This window comes from Mycteria americana, chromosome 6 (genome assembly GCF_035582795.1).
Source record: "Mycteria americana isolate JAX WOST 10 ecotype Jacksonville Zoo and Gardens chromosome 6, USCA_MyAme_1.0, whole genome shotgun sequence".
NCBI lineage: Eukaryota > Metazoa > Chordata > Aves > Ciconiiformes > Ciconiidae > Mycteria > Mycteria americana.
Genome location: NC_134370.1, coordinates 66,591,644 through 66,610,709, shown reverse-complemented (window position 1 = coordinate 66,610,709; position 19,066 = coordinate 66,591,644). Strand labels below are relative to the sequence as shown.

The following is a 19,066-nucleotide window of genomic DNA, read 5'->3' as shown; positions in this document are numbered from 1 at the left end:
CCCTCAAAGTAACATCAGTTCTGAATCAATCACGCACCAAAAAAATATCAGTTGTATCACACAGGAAGATATTTACAGGTATGCAAGACATCTGAATTAATTCATACCTACCCACTGCAACCAATGACTTTATTATACAGATAAGATGGGAGGCCTTTCAGATGAATATTGTTATCCACATAAACATATTGCAGCTCCCGAGAACGACCTAAATCTGGGTTTAGAAAACAAGAAAAGTCAGAGGGAGAAGGGATGACATAGTGACAATTATAAGCAAAGCAATTCTCTTTAATTATAAATAAACTAATCAGACTCAATGTAAGCAAACATAAATTAGTACTTCTCAGTTGTAAAACTTCAGCCAATGATTTTATTATGGATGAGGTGAAAAGCTGTTTAGAAAATAGCATTTAAAATTACTAAAACAAAACAAAACCCCTTTTCAGTAGCCCTGAAAATCCCATTATAAATAATTAAAATTTAACATTGACAAACTCCAAAGTCAGTTTGAAGAAGCCAAGGGACAATTGATTTCAAATCTACAGTGCATACTTCAAGTTCATAAGGTCAAACCTGCTTTCATTAACTGGCCTCATGTCACTGAAATCACAGCTTCACTATCTTTGGTAAAGTGGTAAAGACAAACAAGAATGTGGTCCGTCCCACTCTTTCTTTTCTCCAAGAAGAGATACTTGTTTGATTACATTAGCCATAACCAAATACAACTAGTAATCGTTCAGAAACAACTCTGTGTGATGCAGTAAATTACAGAACACAAGAAGATATACAAGCATTAAACTGCAGAATATTATACAACAAAAGCTGTGGCTACAAGTAAATGATCAATACATCTGAAGGTGTGCTTCTTACATTATTTCTGTTAAAATATTCATGGCTGGCAGTCAAAAGAAGCAAGTACAGCATGTTTAAGGAATACCTTCACAGACTAGAAATATATTAACATACCTCCAGATAGGAGCAGATAGGTATGGTATAATTTTATTTTGTTTAGAAAATTGAAGTGGGAAAATGGAGCAAAATTAAAAGGGAAAATTCAGGCTTCTCTAAAGAATTGTCGGAAACAAGAATTTTGCTCATCAGCAAGATCTAGTCAGTGGTAAAACTGTCTGCTATCAAAAGAAGTGAAAAACATGCTTATGTGAGACATATAAAAAGACAAACCAAACAGTGAACTAAAAAGAATGGTCTAAAAGAGTTTTGAACTGGCAAGAAAGCTGACATGTAAGATCATCTGGGCAGCCCATTTCATCTGTAGTTCCTATGCTGTTCGAGATACTGTGTTAGGAAAAGACATATGCATTTAATACAAAGCACAAACCAAGCGAACAATGTTTGAAAGCCTCTCTGCCTGGGAGGGGATAGCTGCAACCCAGACGAATTGCATTATGAAAAAATAATACAAAAAAAGTCTGTATGCCTCTCAACTTCTTAAACTTTTATGAGTATGTTATAGAAACTAAGCAAGATAAACAAGCATTTGGCTGAATCAGCCACGTTGCAAGACGATACCAATATTGACTAATTCTGACTTCCCATCTTTATCAACTGTCAATTACCTTGGTCAGCATAAAGGATAACCAGAGAAATTAGCATAGCTTCTGTCCCTTTTGTAATCGTGGCCAAGAACAGAATAAAAATTAAAACAATTTCCATGATATTTCTATTCAGAAATTCTATTTGGAATAATGATCTTATTCCCTACTATGACAATAGGTAATACAATCCCTTCTTTATTATTGAATAGTTCTATTGTACACAAGAGCTCTGGACACCACTTAGTACAGATAAAGCAAATGGTATTTTGAGTGATCCCCCCCCAAACATTTGGCCATCTTAAAATATACTGAATGTCTTCAGCTGTCACCCACTTGAATGGCAGCTGTAAGCACCAGAAACCTTAAAAGCTCACGCTGAGGAGGAGCTTCAGAGTGTCACGTTATCAAATCTTTGATATAAAGAACAAGCGATGATACCAACAGAAAACAAGTAGATTCCTTTTCTGAAATAAAGTGTTAACACAGAAAAACTGACTTTTGTTTTTTGTTTTTTTTTTTTGTTTTTTTTTTTTTTTTTTAAATACAGGCACTTGCCCTGCAACAGTCTATGGAGGTTTCAGGGACCATAATCTGGGCTTTGTTCAAACCGGAGTCACTGGACATTAGGGGACATGTTCAACCATCACATGCTTCTTTGACCCTGTCCCAAAGACATTCTAGTTTGCAGAGCTATCTGCTGCATCCATCAACTGTCCTGCCCCAAGAAGCAAGTACAAATATCTCTGCTGACTGATGGGCGCTGCTGTGAGATGCTGCTGAGCATCTTTATGAGCTAACACCTCAAAAAGATGATTTATTTTGGCTCAGTATTGCAGGGCTGAAAATAGTTTAGTAAAGTTCTGGGATATTTTTAGATGAAACAAAAACATTGTTATCCTACAATGAATAAAAATATTGCAATACTGAGGCACTATAACACCATAAAATATTGTAAGGCTGAAAAAGAATCAGCCAATAAAATTTAAAGCAGATAGCATATGCATGGCACACCTAACGCTGAGAGAATATGGCCTCATGTTGCAGAAGCCAATTACACTGAGAAGAGCAGAAAACTATGGGTTGCTGGGGTAGCTTGAATGTGCTACTGTTTAACTTATTAATTTAGAGAATGGAAAAAAATTTTTAAGAGGCTCGTCTTGCTCATTTCTACACAGATGTATGCAAATAGGCTGAAAATCAGGCAAGTCAAAAAAAGCCCTAAAGCTGTTCTTTTCATATGCATCGAGGGGGGAGTTAGGCTGCATCTCATCTCTTCCCTCTGTCTTTATCTTATGCTATGTTTAGATTCTAAGTTCTGAGTTGACTGCATTTCCTAGGTAATTAAAGCAAATTTTTGGATGTTAGACAAAATATCTCAGTAGGAAAAATTCAATTCCCAAAGCCAAATAGCCTGTAACTATAAATGTTCCTTTGATATAGTTTCTTTGCATTAAATAACCGAGCATCTTCTAGTCCCCAAAAGATTTTTTTCCAGTTTCAAACACTACCCATAAAGTTTAAATTTAAATAAATCATCACTTTAAAAAGCTCTTTGTATCCCATCCACATTAATTTTTATGTCTTATATCAGTCAACAAATATTGTTAAAAGTTCTCTAAAAAACACGCTTCTGAAGAACTTTGTAAAATAAGGAAGCTGTCCATCTATGAAAAGGCTAAAGCTACAAAGAAGGTTTTCATGTGGCTTTTGCAAGCACTGTACTGCCTCTAAAACATTTCCACTTTCCTCCTTCCAGGATCCCAGATCAAAGACCTTTCTCCCAGAAATGACCAAATGCCATGAGTCCTGAACAAACCCCAATTCTAATTTTTTTTTCTTCCTCCACCCCCCCCTTTTTTTTTTTAACCTCAGGGCCCTGGCATATGCATTCCACATGGCTGAAGATGGAACAAAAGCTCTTGTGTGTCTGCACTGATGCTCTTTTAACCATACTGTGAGGGCAAGGACACAAAAGCAGCATATACTGAGGTAGAATAAGACCTTTGTTTACTGTGCACTGATAATTACTAGCCCCATTTTCTAAACAAAAAGTGCACATAAACCCTCAATAAAGTGATATAACACTGAATATTTGCTGTCATAACATCCCCTGTACTGCCAGTACACTTGAGAATTTATGGCCTATTTTAATTATATTTGTACTTTATTACATAAATCATTTTTATTTTTGCAATATCATCAGATTCAAATTTCTGCTTGCAATGGAATTTGTTTTCAGGCATTGGAGCATTTGCTAACGGTAATTTCTATCAAAGGATAATTTATGTTGTAAGTACATTGATATAAAATGATCAGTAGTTCCATCTGCCATTCAAGAACAGAATTCCTAAGACCATTTATTAGGGCAGCATAAAAGCTACCCTGACAATAACAGGGCTGTCCAGGATGCAGTTTCCAGTTCAACTTACACACACAATTTGGTTTTTGTTTGTTTTTGGTTTGTTTGTTTGTTTTTAAATAAATTTATTAGGAAGGCCCAAAGGCTCAGATCCACGCAGTCTTGTTTCTTTGAATATAAACTGGAATATTCAACAGCTGAAAAATAGTAATTTTTTAAAAATACTGCCATATCCAAGAATTAAGCGTATTCTGCAGAACAAATGACTAATTCATTATTGTTTACCCATCTGCTTGTTTATGTACCAGTTGTGAAAGTCAGAGAGTGGCATCAGGTATTTTTATCGTATTTTGTAAAACTGATTAATAGTGTTACACTTTTTTTTTTCCTTAAGACACATGTGCCCGCAAACTTAAAAGAATGTACAGGACAAAAAACTACATACAAAACTATCCAGCAGTGCTGTGAAAGTACTGTGCTACTGCTGGAATAAATCTTACACCTATCAATCTATGAACAGGAAAATGCAGATTTCCATTACACTTAACAAGAGGCTCTACTGGCAGCTACAAAGGACACACTTAGATGAGGAAGAATGGATTCCTTGGCATAGCAGATGTCAACCACCATATGAAATAAATAAAGTAAATCACACTTTAAAAAGCATTAAGCAATGTGTTCCAAACATATTTCTTCTAACATGGACATGTCTAATAATGAGAAAAAAACCCCATTCTGTCAGGAGATGAATAAAATGTCTGCCTCTCAACTCAACTCCCAAATTGAAAAAAAAATTGTTTGACAATTCTTGCTTGAATATCACTTGTAGATATTTCTACAGTATCTTTCATTGTTATTTAACATCCTTACTCAGTCATTAACTAGTAAAGTGAAGTTGGATGTAAGAACACACACAAAAAAACCCATTAACCAACATGTGCAGCTAGCAGAAATAATGCTACAGTTATGCCTTAACTTCAGTAATACTCCAAGAAAAATATTTTCCCATACAACAGAAAATTGATTTAATCTTTTTGCTTTTCAGTGCACTAACTCTCTCTTCTACTTTATTTCATCACATCTTGACCACTCTGAAGCCTTCTGATTCTTCAGAGGAAGGATTAAACATTTACATTTATACTGTGCTGCTTTTCCTCTGAACTCTAGGATTTATGATTCAGTTTCATATCCACAGACAGCAAATTATCTCCAAATGTTCACCAGTGAGTCACTATTAAGAACTACTGAACAAGGTCAATTGACAGTCTTTGATGTTACCCATTATTTTAAAAGTTCCTTTTGAATGTTTTGAATTTGAGTCTAAAAATAAAGAAAAAAAGAAGGTGTGTCATTATATTAGAGATTTATTTCCTCCTTTTGAACTTAAAACACTTCAGCAGATCTATGGCTCATCCAGGTCACAGCTCACTCACAGATAAGCTACTAGTGCAAATGTAGCAAAAACTTTTACCCTTTAATATTTCACATCTCATCTTACTGAACAGCATCTTATTTTTGCAAAATTAAAAAGATTCAACTTCTTGTCTCATGAAATGAAGTTAGAAATATTTGCCAAAATAGGGGACGTTACTTTGCTTGTTTTAGTACTATGGAATCTGGATGATGCATCCTGGAACTCCTTTTTTCATTTATATAATGACGTATGTTGGGACATAACTCAAACACTATGTCTGGAGACATTATTTGCACTTACTTTCCTGCAATATAAACTAAGGTGCTAAGAAAATCAGAAAGATCATAAACTTCTTTAAAGACTAAATTGCTAGTACTGAAAAAATTAAGTTAAACCTATACAATGTAATTAATTTAGAAATTATCTTATTTTTAGCCACCTCAATTTTAAGCTTCTTTTCAATGTGATTATCATAACTTCATCTGCACCTAATTAACACCAAACTCTGACTGTATTCTAGAAAAACTATTAATGGCTATTCAAATGACATGACAGATCTGCATGTGTGTCTGTGTTTCAGCAGAGATTAGCCTGTGGCAGGGCTAAAAAGTAACAAACACAGGATAGAGGACTTCTTTTCACAAACATAATATACAGTCCGCACTTACTGACAACACAACTACTTCCCACAACAAACGACCACACACCGACTGCACCTCCTACTCTTGAAGACCTGCTTCGACACTTCCAAACTTCAAAAGGGTTGAGAGAAAGGCAGATAAATTCTTTCCTGTGCTACTACCGTGGAAGTTTTGATGGATGCCTGTATACTGCACAAACTAAGCCTTCGCTAGATTATGCAGTATTGACATTCCTAATGATGAAAAATAATTTCTGTGGAGTTACTGGGATTCCACAGCAAGTTTTAAAGCCTAGCTGAAGAATCTTAGTTAAATCATCAGATCCAGCACACAGAAACAGATCATTACCCAAAGTGGTGGAACTCAGATTACATAGTACTATATTTAAACACAACATCATTTAAACTTTTTTCCCCCTCAGTTAGCTAAAAATAAAGCAAATTTGATAGCTGTCCTATTGCTTTAAAACAGACATGAAACCTTAACCTGCATTTTTTTTGTTGTTGATTAACATATCTTCCAACAATATGATCACTGTGATGACTCCATAAACAGAGTTTGTAGGGACCACCAAAGAAAATCACTTGTTGCCTTTTTTTCTTTTTGGGACAGAAAGTTTGTTTGCCTGTCTCTTCTCTGACCCACCCCCCAGCCCAATGATGGTGGTGACTCACCAAGTGGCAAAAATGCAAGGCGGTTTCCAGCCATGGAGAGCTCATTGAGGCTTGGTAGTTGGCACAGGTGGCGGGGAACATACCACAGGTGGTTTCGGTCTGCAGTCAAGTACTGCAGCGAAAGGCACATATGCAGCCTTTCAGGTAACGTTATCAAACAATTGGTTGAAATGTCCAGCGTTTGCAGCTCCCTCAGGTCTCCAACCTCTACAATCCAAACAGGAGGCATTGAGAATTATTACTGTAACTATTTTCACAAACAAGACCACAAAAAAATACCTCACAAATAAAAAATAAAGGTCATCAGTTAGCTGTTCTGTTTTTCTCTTAAGATATCAATCTGTGTTCAGAACGGATACTAATAATCTCCATCATCTTCATATTTCAAATATTTTTGATGAGGAACAGTTATTAGTTAGGCAGTATGTTTAAATATGAGATCTCTCAAGATAGAGCACTCCTGCATTGTGACAATTGCTACTGTCAAAAGTATCAAGCAGTTTCCTGGTCCTAAATCAGAACTAGAAAAAAAAAAAAACCCAAAACCCAAACCAAAACATATTACATAGCTTGCTGTTATTGAGGGTGTTTTGCATGACCCCAAACTCATGCAAATTCAAATTCTTTTTTTCTTTTTAAATTTGAGGATACAATGCTTATATCCACCTTACTTAAGATTCTCTTGCAATGAGAGTTACAAATACATGTATAGCACTCCTTGCTTAGTGACAGTCTTTCACCAAGCATGCTTAGGAACAACAGCTCTGTCTTCATAATACAATTCAAAAGACCTAGTTTAAATTAGAAAATAAATTTCTTAATAACCTGTAAGTTATATTGTTATATTATATGGTAGGAAGACATTACAGTAAGTTCTAACCTATAGTTGCAATAATTCCAGCTTCTAGAGATTTTTTTAACATTAAGAATTTTAAAAGTACATTTTCTGTTTTAAATAGTATTGTATAATTTTTTAATGTAGGTAGTTCTTAAATGAAGTTCTTAAAAGTCTGCAAGATGTGATCACACAAGTAGCCTCACTTGTGCAACACAGCGATTCTCCTTGTGTCTGGCCTGTGGGACCAGGATGCACTTCTCTAAGAACTGACTGACAAATACATTAAGGCTCTACAGGTTCTCTCATTGTTAATTTGGTTATTCTTTTACAGTTACTCTAAAAATTGGATAATTCTATAAATTATTTTCCCCAAACATGGGGAAACTGTAAACAGTTTTGCTTTGGTTTTGAATACTTCACAGCAATGAATCCAACTCATGAAGTGCTTGGTGCCCCTAATTCTTACTGCAGTTCTCCACATCTTGCAGAACCAAATGTACTTTGCTCTCGGCTGAATGAAACCAGCTCTCACATCTGATAGCTGCTAAAACAAGATTCACTAGAATTTTCTACACTGAAAACACCAGACAATCTACACAATCCACAATCTGCACAATTCACAACTCTTATCACCCAGATTTTTTTGAAAAGATATAAATAGGGTAACACTGTTTAAGTTAAAGCTAAACAGAACCTGTTGTGCCCTTAGGCTCTCTCTGCAGCAGGAGCTAGAAAATTCGCTATTCTCTGAGCTCTGAGGTAGCACCTTGTATACTACACCCAAAGAAGAAAACAAAACACTAGGTTAATTTCAAGCTATCCTCTACACAATGGCAAAAAGAAAAAGAAATGGCAAATCTGAAGCTGACCTTGGGAAAAACTGCTGTAAATGTTACTTTCAAGACTGAAAACATAAAAGGAAAAAAGGGAAGGTATAATTCAGTATTAGAGATTTTCACAAAAGCACTAATTTAACAAAATGTGTGTGCACATTTAAAAGGAGTTTCTGCCCACTACAAACAATCCCAGCTCTAACGACAATAAAGAATCAACAACATCGTATATGCATCCTTTTATAAAACATTACTGACAGAAGCAGCTGCTATACACAGATGTCCACATTCTTCAGACCTCTTAGTTTTGAAGTCAACAGGAATCATAAGCTTTATTTAAAAAGTTTTTTTTTTTTACTACAAGATTGAAAATTAATGACAAAAGCAAAATAATCACTACTAAATAGCAAAAGACTACTGTGCAAAAGAACTGCAGTAGAACTCATTTTTAAAGAGTTTTATATTCATCACAAACAAAGCCATATGCTTGAAAACAGTGACAGGAAAAGAGCCACCTACATTTGGCCAAACCACTGACCACATGCAGTCAATAATAGGCCTAGCTATTTTCATGCACTAACCTTTTTCTCTGCCACTAAAAACAGTTTTCTGATTCAGTTTAGGTCCAAAATCCCATAAATGTTACAGTTGGCAAAGCTGGCAGAGTTTCAAAGGCATTGCTAGAATGATATGTTTCAAATCTAAGAGGAAATAAAAGTATTCTCACTTTATCCTTCATCCAAAAAAACACATACTTGCCCAAAACTTCATCCTCTCTACCTTAATCTTCCAATGCATACCAGATGTAAACATCCACTTTCAACATAGTGCCATATGTTACAGAAACACCCACCGACCCATGATGAAGCTAAAAAGTAAACCAAACAACTTGAAGTGCCATCAGATTAAAGATATAACCCCCAGACTCCCCATCATAGTGTTGAAAGCTCATTTTAAAGAACATGCTCAGACATTTGCTAATGACGCTAAATTGGTTTCAATCTCATTAAAGCAAAGGAAAACAATAAAGAGGAATAACACAAAATATAAACAGTCCATTAATAAGTTCTTCAAGCTTTTAGTTACTAAATACTATTATCCATGCTTTAGAAGTCTTGCAACATAAATACTGAAGGATGCCTTGGCTAACAAACACAGTGGAAGACTTACAAATCTCTCTTGCTATCACCTCATCAAGCACGAAGACACGTATGAGAGGTGGACTTTGGAAATTTCAGGCAGACTCAGAAAAGAAAACAAAAAGAACTGAAAAAGAAGGGACTTTTATTCAGAGATTCCCCCCCCCACCGCCCCCAAGGATAAGAAAGAGACAAGCAGCATACATCACCATTAAACCACACTGAGGAGTTCCAATGACATTTAAATGAAATTCATAAATGTATAATTTAAAATTTATATTAGCTTTAGGATTAACACTATCAAAATCAACATGGCAGAGCACTGAGCCCCATTTTACTATCAGAAGCCAGACAAAAAATCCTTAGTAGCTTTGCTAAACTTCTAACTCAGAAAGACCCAAGTCTGAACGTGAAGTTCCTTTGCTGGTTCTTGGACCCAAGTGTTTCAGCCGTGTCCATCTGCACAGATTACTGCCTTCACATATAACTGGGCAATTCTGTGGCTTGGCCATATGGTACAAATGTGTTCATGGCATAGTACACACAAAGTGGCTGACAGACTATAAATCCACACACTACCTTACTTCACAGACTCTTAAACGCAGGCTTATACCCAGAGTCCTGCCTACAGCCTTCTGAAGGTAGTTTCAGTGACACAGACATACACATAAATACTTCAGGCTGTATTCTAAAACTGCCAGTGATTGAGTAATGAATCCATCTTTTTCATCCTTGATAACATGAAGATTCAGTAGTGATTACTGTGGCTCCAAAAAGGAGCCTTTGCATTCATGGTAATAGCTTTCCCAACCACTTGGAGAAAGGGACAAATGAACTGTCATCATATGCATTTGGGTTTTCAAAAGAAAAACTGCCAAATAGGTTTGTCTCTCAACACAAAGAGAAAAGAAACATCAGCATACCTTCTTTTTTAAAAAAAAAAGAAAGTGAAACCTTAAAAGAATTTCAGGAAATTTCCAAAATTATTGACCTCCTAAAAAAAAAAAACTGATTGTATTTGTGTAAACATACCTAGCATTAGGGAAAAAAGAAAAAAATATATTTCTGATTCTGGTGGTTTATATGCAGTTTTAAAAATTATTTTCCATGGTTTTACATGAAGGAAAAAACCATCTGGAAGTAAGCAGCCTATACAACATATAATAATTGCCAAAGGCAATTCAAACTTCCTTAACCTTCTGGAGGTACAGGCCTCACCAGCTGCATAACTCAAAAATAACTAACAGTTTTCTTTACATTTCAAGAGCAATCCCACCTTTCCCGGTGGGGCCATAACCCAAAATTTCATCCAAAGATATATGAAACACATACACAATTGGATTTGAGTGTATGGAAGGCATGGATTTACTTTAAATCAAACACTATCTGAGTCTTTCCATCCAAGTAAAGGAAAAAAGGGGACAGGAAAGGGCTACAGACCTACCTGCATGAGAATGCACCTCAAAGCAGGATATTAAGAGAAAGCAGAGAACCTACAAGGAATGGAAAAAGGGACTGATCAGCAAAGAGAGCTGGCACTTGGAGGTCAGGCCGCAGAAGTTAAATGAAAACTGCCAGGAGGCCAGGAAAATGGGAACTCACAGACAAACAAAAGGTTTCTCAACAAGAAATAAAGAGCAAGAAATGAAGAACTGGTGTCAACAAGGGGTAGAAATTAGGAGAACAGACCAAATACTAAATTAGCTTTTTGCATCATTTTTTCCTGTAAGAATAATGCTGTGTATGAGGACAGAGACAGAATACCTCATGGGAACAAGGACAAAGCACTGAAAATTACCACATCCATTACTAAAATGAAATGAAGCTGCTTAAAAAATTTCTATCCCAGAATACTGAAAAAATGGGTTATATCTCAAAATTGCAAGCTCCGGCACGAGGATTCTCAATGAATAAGACATTTTCTGGGATAGCAGCCTAGGGTTGGAGAAGAAATGTAGTACCTGTGTTCAAAAAAGCCCTGTTAACGTGAACTCGGCACTCTTCGGTATCTTATAACAACTGTTCTAAGGGGAAAGAGCAACCAAGAGTAACCAATGACTGGAACATAAATAGAAAGCAGAACGAAAATGCAACCCAGATCTTTCCAAATGTAAATCATGTTATACTGGCTTATCTTTCTTTGATGAAATTTCTTGGTTAATGGTAACACATAAGTATCACATCTCATGGCAAGTTTTTGGGATGGAGAAAACATTACTAGCGGTGGCGTTCTTGAAGGGTCTGCTTTGTTTAGAATTTCCGTTTTCTACCTTGGTAAAAAAAAATACTAGGTTTTGGGTTGCTGTCGACAAGCATTTAAAGTACTGCTAATATGATAGAGAATGAAATTATCATACAGGAAGAAGAGCAAGAACTTTTAGACTTAAGTGATTGAAATGGAATTTAAAAAAAAAACCCACAGAAAATAAGCATGATAAGAAGGTGCTGCGAGTCAGGCCTCTGCTTGAAACAATGAAGGAAGAGAAGGACTGACTATACTGGTTCACCACCTAAGGATAATGTGAAAATAACTAATGCAACTTCTATATGTAGCCAGCATTGTATTAGGAGCAAGAAAGTATGTTAATATACCTTTGTATTGTAGGCAATAATGATGACCTTGCTATCATCATACAAACATTTACATCTACCACCCTGCTACCAAAGGGTTCTAACATGGAGGCGATCCTCTCTCTTGCCTGCCATCCACCCTGCAATACCAACAGCATGTCACTGTTCCAAGGCTGCAGCACTCTGTACTAAAAGTCTTTGCTATATACCATGGAGTAATGTTTTCCAGCTTGTGCTACCCAGAGGGACATATTCTTAGGAATCCTTACAGAATCAAGCGCTGTGGTGACTGGCTGTGATTGTGAAACACTGGACTTCATGCACCCAGTGATCCCTCTCTATCCTGGGGTCTAAAAAGAAAGTTGGTTGCTTCAGGAAAGGAATAGAAGGTGCTAAAAGTAGCTACCATACTTCACCCTTGAAATAATGTTTTAATCAACTTCCATGAACCTGAGTACAAGATGCATTTTCCTGTTAGACCTGTAAAACCATGCAGTGGTGACTAAAAGGTGTTTTGAAGTCTTTCATACTTACAAAGCTTATTACCTGTCCCATTAGAAAAAAATGCAAGTCTCTATACATGCCTGTGAATTTGAATTGTGATACTATTATCAGTTTAAAACTGTAATGGACAGGAAATATAAGTTTAAATCACTAAGAGCTTGATGGAAAAGATCTCCTTTAGATCTGCTCTGGGATATCTCAGGAGGACTTAAATAGATTTTAAGATGGTTAAAACAAATTAAATAGCCTATTATATATTACATTACATTTACTGTCCTACTACGCAGCTTATATTTCATAGCCTATAAAAATTAAATTTTCTAGCACAAATTGGCACTTATGATAGACCTGTGCCATCTTCAAACAAGGAAGTTTGACCATAACTGAAAATCAGCATCATTAGATTTAAGGACAAAGAAAGGGGGAGGCAAACTGAACCACATTTACATTTTGACACTGCTGTATGCAGATCTGTTACTGTATTGTTAGTGAGAAAGCTTGAAAAATGTTCTGTTTCTCAAGCCTAACAGACCTGAAGATGATTTTTTTTCCTTGTATTTTTCCCATGTGGGCTAATATTTGCTCAATATTTTAAGAAAAAAAAAAAAGAGGAACTAGAAGAGACATAGTGATACTGCAGCAGCTATTTTATGAATAACCTGTTTTTAAATAAGGTGCTGAGTATGGATTCAAACCCATAAAAATTCTATGAAAAAAAGCCTCTATCCCAGCTGATCAAACTTGAATCTAGTACTTTTAAAGCAATACTTATGGTTGCATTGCACACACACATCCTGGCTGGAAATAAAGGGAAAAATATTTTCTAGGGCAGGATTGTCTTTGTGAATGAGCATAGTCATGTAAGTAACACCTCAGAGATGTTCCCAATTCTCAGTTTCACCTACTTCAGCCATAAGCTATATTAACTCTTCTCCAAAACATTTAAGCAGCAGACAAAACCCCAAACCAAGTGAAAAATACATACTTCTACTGAAAATACCCAAATAGAATCTTTTTTTCTCAACCTTGCTAAATGTCACACACAAATTTAGTACCAAACCTTATTTATTTTATACCAACATTCACAAAGGTGAGAAAAGTGGCTTTCTAAAGTCCAATCTTGCTAAACCGTAATTTTAGTTCAGCTAAAAGTGGCTGAAAACAGACATCACGCATGAGGGTCTCATTAAGTCAAACTCTTCTAAAGGTCAGTGGTTCCCCATCTTTTACCATAATTAAGCTTCAATTAACAGAACTGGCAGCCTTCTGTATTTCACAGGTCCAGCACTCTGTGCTTTCCTCAGCATCAGCACTGAAGCACCAGACAGAGAGCACAGATCCAGAGTGGTTATTAGGTTGTGCTCTGTATTTCCCCTCAGTGCAGGTTTGGAATTCCATTTTCTTCCATAATTTGATGGTCTCAATGAGAACAGTTAGAACAAATCAGATGATAAAAATACCAGAAATTAACATACACGAGAAAAGTGGAAAGGGCGGGTGAAAGGGCAAGAGGGATAGGGAGGGAAAAAATTGTTTATGCACAAAGGTAACTCAAGGCCATGAAACGATCAGGTTTGCTGTTGTTTTGGTTTGGTTTCATTTTGGGGTTTTTGCTTGTTTGGGGTTTTTTTTGGTTGGTTGTTTTTTTTTTTTTTTAAGGAGACAACCTATCCTTTCATTTTGTTCTAGTGCACTCTGCCTAGTACTTTACTGCCCCACAGCAAGGTACTATTGCTACACAAATAAGTAATAGATGTGAAATTAATATATTAATATTATTCTACAGTTTTATTAAATGATATCCCAACTTTTGGATAGAGGAGCCAAAATGAAGTGTGAAGAGACAGAATGGTACTTTCATATTGCATGAAAAATTCTGCTAGCACCTTATAGAAAAGTCTCTTACTCAGAAAGTGATGTATTTTTGCTGTTGTCTTTCCTTTGAGGAGCAGCTGTTTTCCTTTTTCTGGGTGTCCCTGGGTGGTATGAAAATAAACAAATGTGACATGAATAAAGCATGAGACCTGTTGTGTTTCTCTTGTTTTGTTTATGTCTTACCATCCTCACTGCTTCACATCATCTACAATTCACTGTGCACTAATATCACTGCGTGGAAAGGAGGGGGGAAAGCCTTCCAGAAAAACTTTGTGCATAAAACAAAGAGCTAGTAATTTGAACTCAAGATGCCAGCCAACTAGAGATGGCTACTTAAGTACCCTGCTTTGATTAAGTACAACAAACCAGTAATCGTGTAAAATTAAGGCAAACAAAATGAGCATCCTAAAGAGAGATTAGGGATAGCTCAGGAAGCCACAGAGACACGGACAGTCCTGGCTATAAATTCTAGGACAGCTTTTTCCTTTCTTCTTCTTCAAAGGAAAAACTTCAGATCAGCACAACAGACTGGTCTCTCTGACAAACATAGATTAGCAGCTCCTAGCCCGTTACCACACTAGTGTCTAAATAATCCAAGCAAAGACCTATCTGTTGTGACTGTTGCTATCAACTGTTTCCAACCAACTGGAAACAGACACATCTTTCTTCCTTTTCTTGAGGTTAGTGGGGTTCTATATTTTTCTTCATCTCCAAGAAGTAACTAAATGCATAACAACAGCAATAGGTCCAGGTTAGATTTTCATCTTTCAGTGGGAAAGTATTATGCTGTATCAAGCCAAGTTATGCTCACTTACATTACTACTGGGAGATACCAAAGAACCCCCTTCCCTGAAGGTAAACTGTCTCCATAACAAAACAAAAAAAAAAAAAAAAGGCAACTACAAATTTGAGTGGGATGAGGGAAAGGAAAAGAATCAAAGGAAGATCTTTAGTTTGGCACCATGCTTATGGCAGTGGAGTCGCCATATTTGTTTTTCAAAGGAATGCTAATGGATGGGATTGTCTTAACTGAAGTCCTATGAAAATAAGAGCTCTTCTAGGCCACTGGAAGTTACTACAAATTGCAACAGTAATTACAGGGGAGGGGCTGGCTAAAAATTCACAGGAAATATTCCCACTATAGAGGTGCATCTTTCTCAAATGTAAACTATGGATTCAGATGCCCTTTTCGAGCAGCAGTAACAGCAGCTTCTCTTGCTCCTCCTCACTTGCCCAGCCAGTGTCTGTGTGGCCACCCAGCAGAATGGCTAATTCACCAGTTGAGAAGGATAGGCAGGAGCTACTATAATGATGCAGTTACTACTGAGAAAATGGTATGGACCAACTACTAACAGTTTCTAACTAAGATTACCACCAAAAAAGAAGACATCTGACTTCAAACAACACTAGCAATGTCCTGATTTTCAAAACACTGAGAGCAACTGCAAGCCTTAGCTTAATCAGTGGAAGATATTGCTGTTTAGTGTTTCAAATCAGTACAAAGTAGACAAGTAAGGCTAGCAATTAGACTCCAAACCCCCCACTCAGTCATTCCGAATTGCATTCCTTTAGCTACACAAATAAGTAGTCTTAGTCCATAAAGCTCTCAAACATTAAATAATTACCAACTGGAGTATACTTGCAGTTGCTCGGTATCAAAGCCTTCCATAAAGAATGGCAATTGAATGCAGATTTGGACAATGCTAAGGTAAACATGGGTCTTTATTTTAAATACCACTGCAATAAAATTAAGATAACTGAAATACAGCTATCAAACTCTGTGTGTGTGACATGAACCACAGGAAAGGTAATCTCACATAATACCTCCAGTTCTACACATTCTCTTTAAAGGCTTTTTCCATTTAGATTTAGTGTCAGTAAATGATGCATTTTATTTTGCCTGAATTTATTTAATAGACTAGCTGATTAAAAACAAGGATGTCAATAACAAGTAGTATTTTAACTCTCTCACAATGGTATGTATAAAAGAAAATTATATTTGGCCAGCAAGGTCAAAATGGAAATCGATACGTTCTAAAATTCTTCTGTAGCACAGCACCAACAATATGTGTTTGTTCACTTTCAAAGACTGAATGACTTTGTTCTCCAAGCTTCCCTGAGCACTCAAGTCCTACTAGTAAATTGCATTTGCTTAATGCACAAGTAAAATCAACTACCCGTTAATATAGCTAATCACTGTACATAAGTTACAGAGAGCTTAGGGAAAGAAAAAAAAAACAAAAAACCAAGGGAACTAAAGAGACAAAGTACATTCATAGGCAACTTTATGTATAAAGACTTAAGAGTTTAAGGGGAAAACAAGTTAACTTTTAATACCCAACCCTAAAAATTACAAAAACTAAGCTTCAAAAGCTAATTTTTTCTTGTCACAAATGTTGATTCAGTGCAACAAAAAAGAATCTCAAAAATTTCAAATTAGTAAGAGGTTTTACATGAAAAATGAGTAGCAAATTATTTTAGTTTAGTTAACAGGTAATTTTCTTCTGAAAACTAAATAGCCAAATAGGCTTTATGAACAAACTACTACTGAATTTCCTGAACAAGTTTGCAGCCATGTGCTGTCGTAGCAGATACACACTGTTTAACTTTTACCAACCTCGTTATGTTGGTGAAGGATACAATGAACTGCAGTTTTCAGCATTTATTTATTTAGTTTAAAACAATGTCAGTAAAGGCAGTAAGCATGGACATAATCCTCCTGAAAAGCTGATTTTGCTTGTATGGCTTACTTCATCTTTGCTTAGGACCCTCCTGAAATAAGTCAGTGCAGCAAGACAAAGTTAGAGCCCTTTGGCAGTACAGCATGCTGAAATCAGTAAGGCTTTTCTAATGTAAACCTGGAATTTGCAAAGCAGTTACTGCTACCATTTCCTTTTTCACACATTTACAAACCGATGAAAAATTTCAGAGAAAAAAGACCCACAGTTTAATATCTGTTCAAAGCTGAGGTTCTTTGAAACCCTGACTAAACACTATTGAACAGATTGTCTGTATTAAAGAAGTTTTCATACTACAGGAACACAAACACCATTTGTATATGAAACACATCTTTCTCAGCATACATCTAACTCTCCATCTCGGAGGTTTAGTCTTAGCCTTGTCAATACACATCTGTCTTCACCCATGTGAACAGCTATTGGCAAATGTTTATGAGAAAGGCCCTGAGTATCTTAAAACCCCCTTTAAGTTCAGTTTTGCTTTTGGGTAACAGTTCTAAAAAGAAAGACTTTTACAAGTATTTTAAAGAACATCTGTTCTGAAGTTTCCGAAGTGAACTTCATACATATCACATGTGCTTTGACCCAGGCCATCAGTAAAGTCAGATCTCTACTATCAGAATCATCAGCAGAAGAATTCAGTGCTGACAGATGAGTTACAAATCAACTTCTTCTGAAATTCCTTTACTTAGGAAGCTAGTCTGATATTAGGCACTATATTATCACTCCAGTTTAATTTCTCGGAATATATTAAGTCTCCATAATAAGTGATGATTTTTAGAAGAACAGACAGTCAAAGGGAAGAGACTTACTAGAAGTCCCATATTCTTCCTCTTGTAAAGACAGGCTAATACATGCATTGCGCAAGAAGGAGAATCCGCCTTATGACAGCCCCAAGCTATGTTGCTTAGAACGTGACTGTTGCCAGCCATAACATGGAAAAACCCTTGTATCGAATTCCAAAGAAGAGGCTTTGCTGTGCTCTCAGTAGAGGATTCAGCATGTTGAGGGAAAAAGTTCCAAAAGGAGGGGAATAACATCTTGAAAAATGTTATAGTAACTTACATGAATTTTATTTTAATGTATTTTTTTCTTATGTAAGAATAAAGTTGAAAAATCCTAAAGATTCTTTTTTTGGTTTAGATTTTTTTAAAAAGTACAAAAGCAACACCCCCCCCCCCAATATCTTAACATAAATCCGAGCATTCTATTGTAATAAACACAAGAGTGTTTTCATTTTCAACAGTACTGAAGACAGTTGTACAGCAAATTAGCCAGACAAGCAATGAAGCATCATACCTTCTCAGTTATGAAGATTATCAGAGATGCCATCAAGAATTACAGGGGGTGGGAGGGAATTTACCAGCGCTATGAATGGAGTAATGATCTGTAGAGCTTTAGAACACGCAGGTAATACATAAAATTAAAGCAACTAGGAATGTTAGTTTTTATAGCCTTTATGGCTTTTCAGATACATTATATAATTAACACCTTCAAACACTCAGAGCAAGACTACAACACAGAATTACATACCTACAAAATTAAAATCCTGGTAGTCTGCTTTTCTACATCTTAGGTTCAACTCCACAGGAAAAAAAACTGACCAAAAGCAACCAAAGACCCTCCACTTCTCCTTCCTCTCCTCTGCTATGCAGTCAATAAACTCACATAAAACACACACTACAAATGGAATAATTACTGAATTCAAACACAACTGTGGCCACTCCACAGTTATTTTTTTTCCTGTGGTATATAACTGTGTTACAATGAGTCCTCTCCATAAATCGCAAACCCAAGTTTTCAAACAATCAAAACATAAAAACCAAATAATTCTATTTGACCTTCATTATTTAGGTCTGTGTGCCAGGTCTAATCAGTTCTTACAAGCACATTCCACTTTTTAAAAACAGACTGTAGAAATACA

At 36.1% G+C, this 19,066-nt stretch overlaps 1 protein-coding gene across 5 annotated transcripts in view; it reads right to left on the bottom strand.

The window, feature by feature from the left end:
* The window catches only part of LRRC28 (leucine rich repeat containing 28), a 60,435-nt gene that overhangs the window by 17,824 nt on the left and 23,545 nt on the right, over positions 1-19,066 (bottom strand). For 4 of the 5 annotated variants that reach the window (XM_075506291.1, XM_075506293.1, XM_075506295.1 and 1 more), the window contains 2 exons: positions 6,645-6,851; positions 112-214 (listed from right to left, as the gene is read on the bottom strand). In XM_075506291.1, the coding sequence (XP_075362406.1) occupies positions 112-214; positions 6,645-6,851 (310 nt within the window). Of the gene's footprint in view, positions 1-111; positions 215-6,644; positions 6,852-14,435; positions 14,456-19,066 lie in introns of those variants that run through there. The other variant, XM_075506296.1, reaches the window with a different exon arrangement.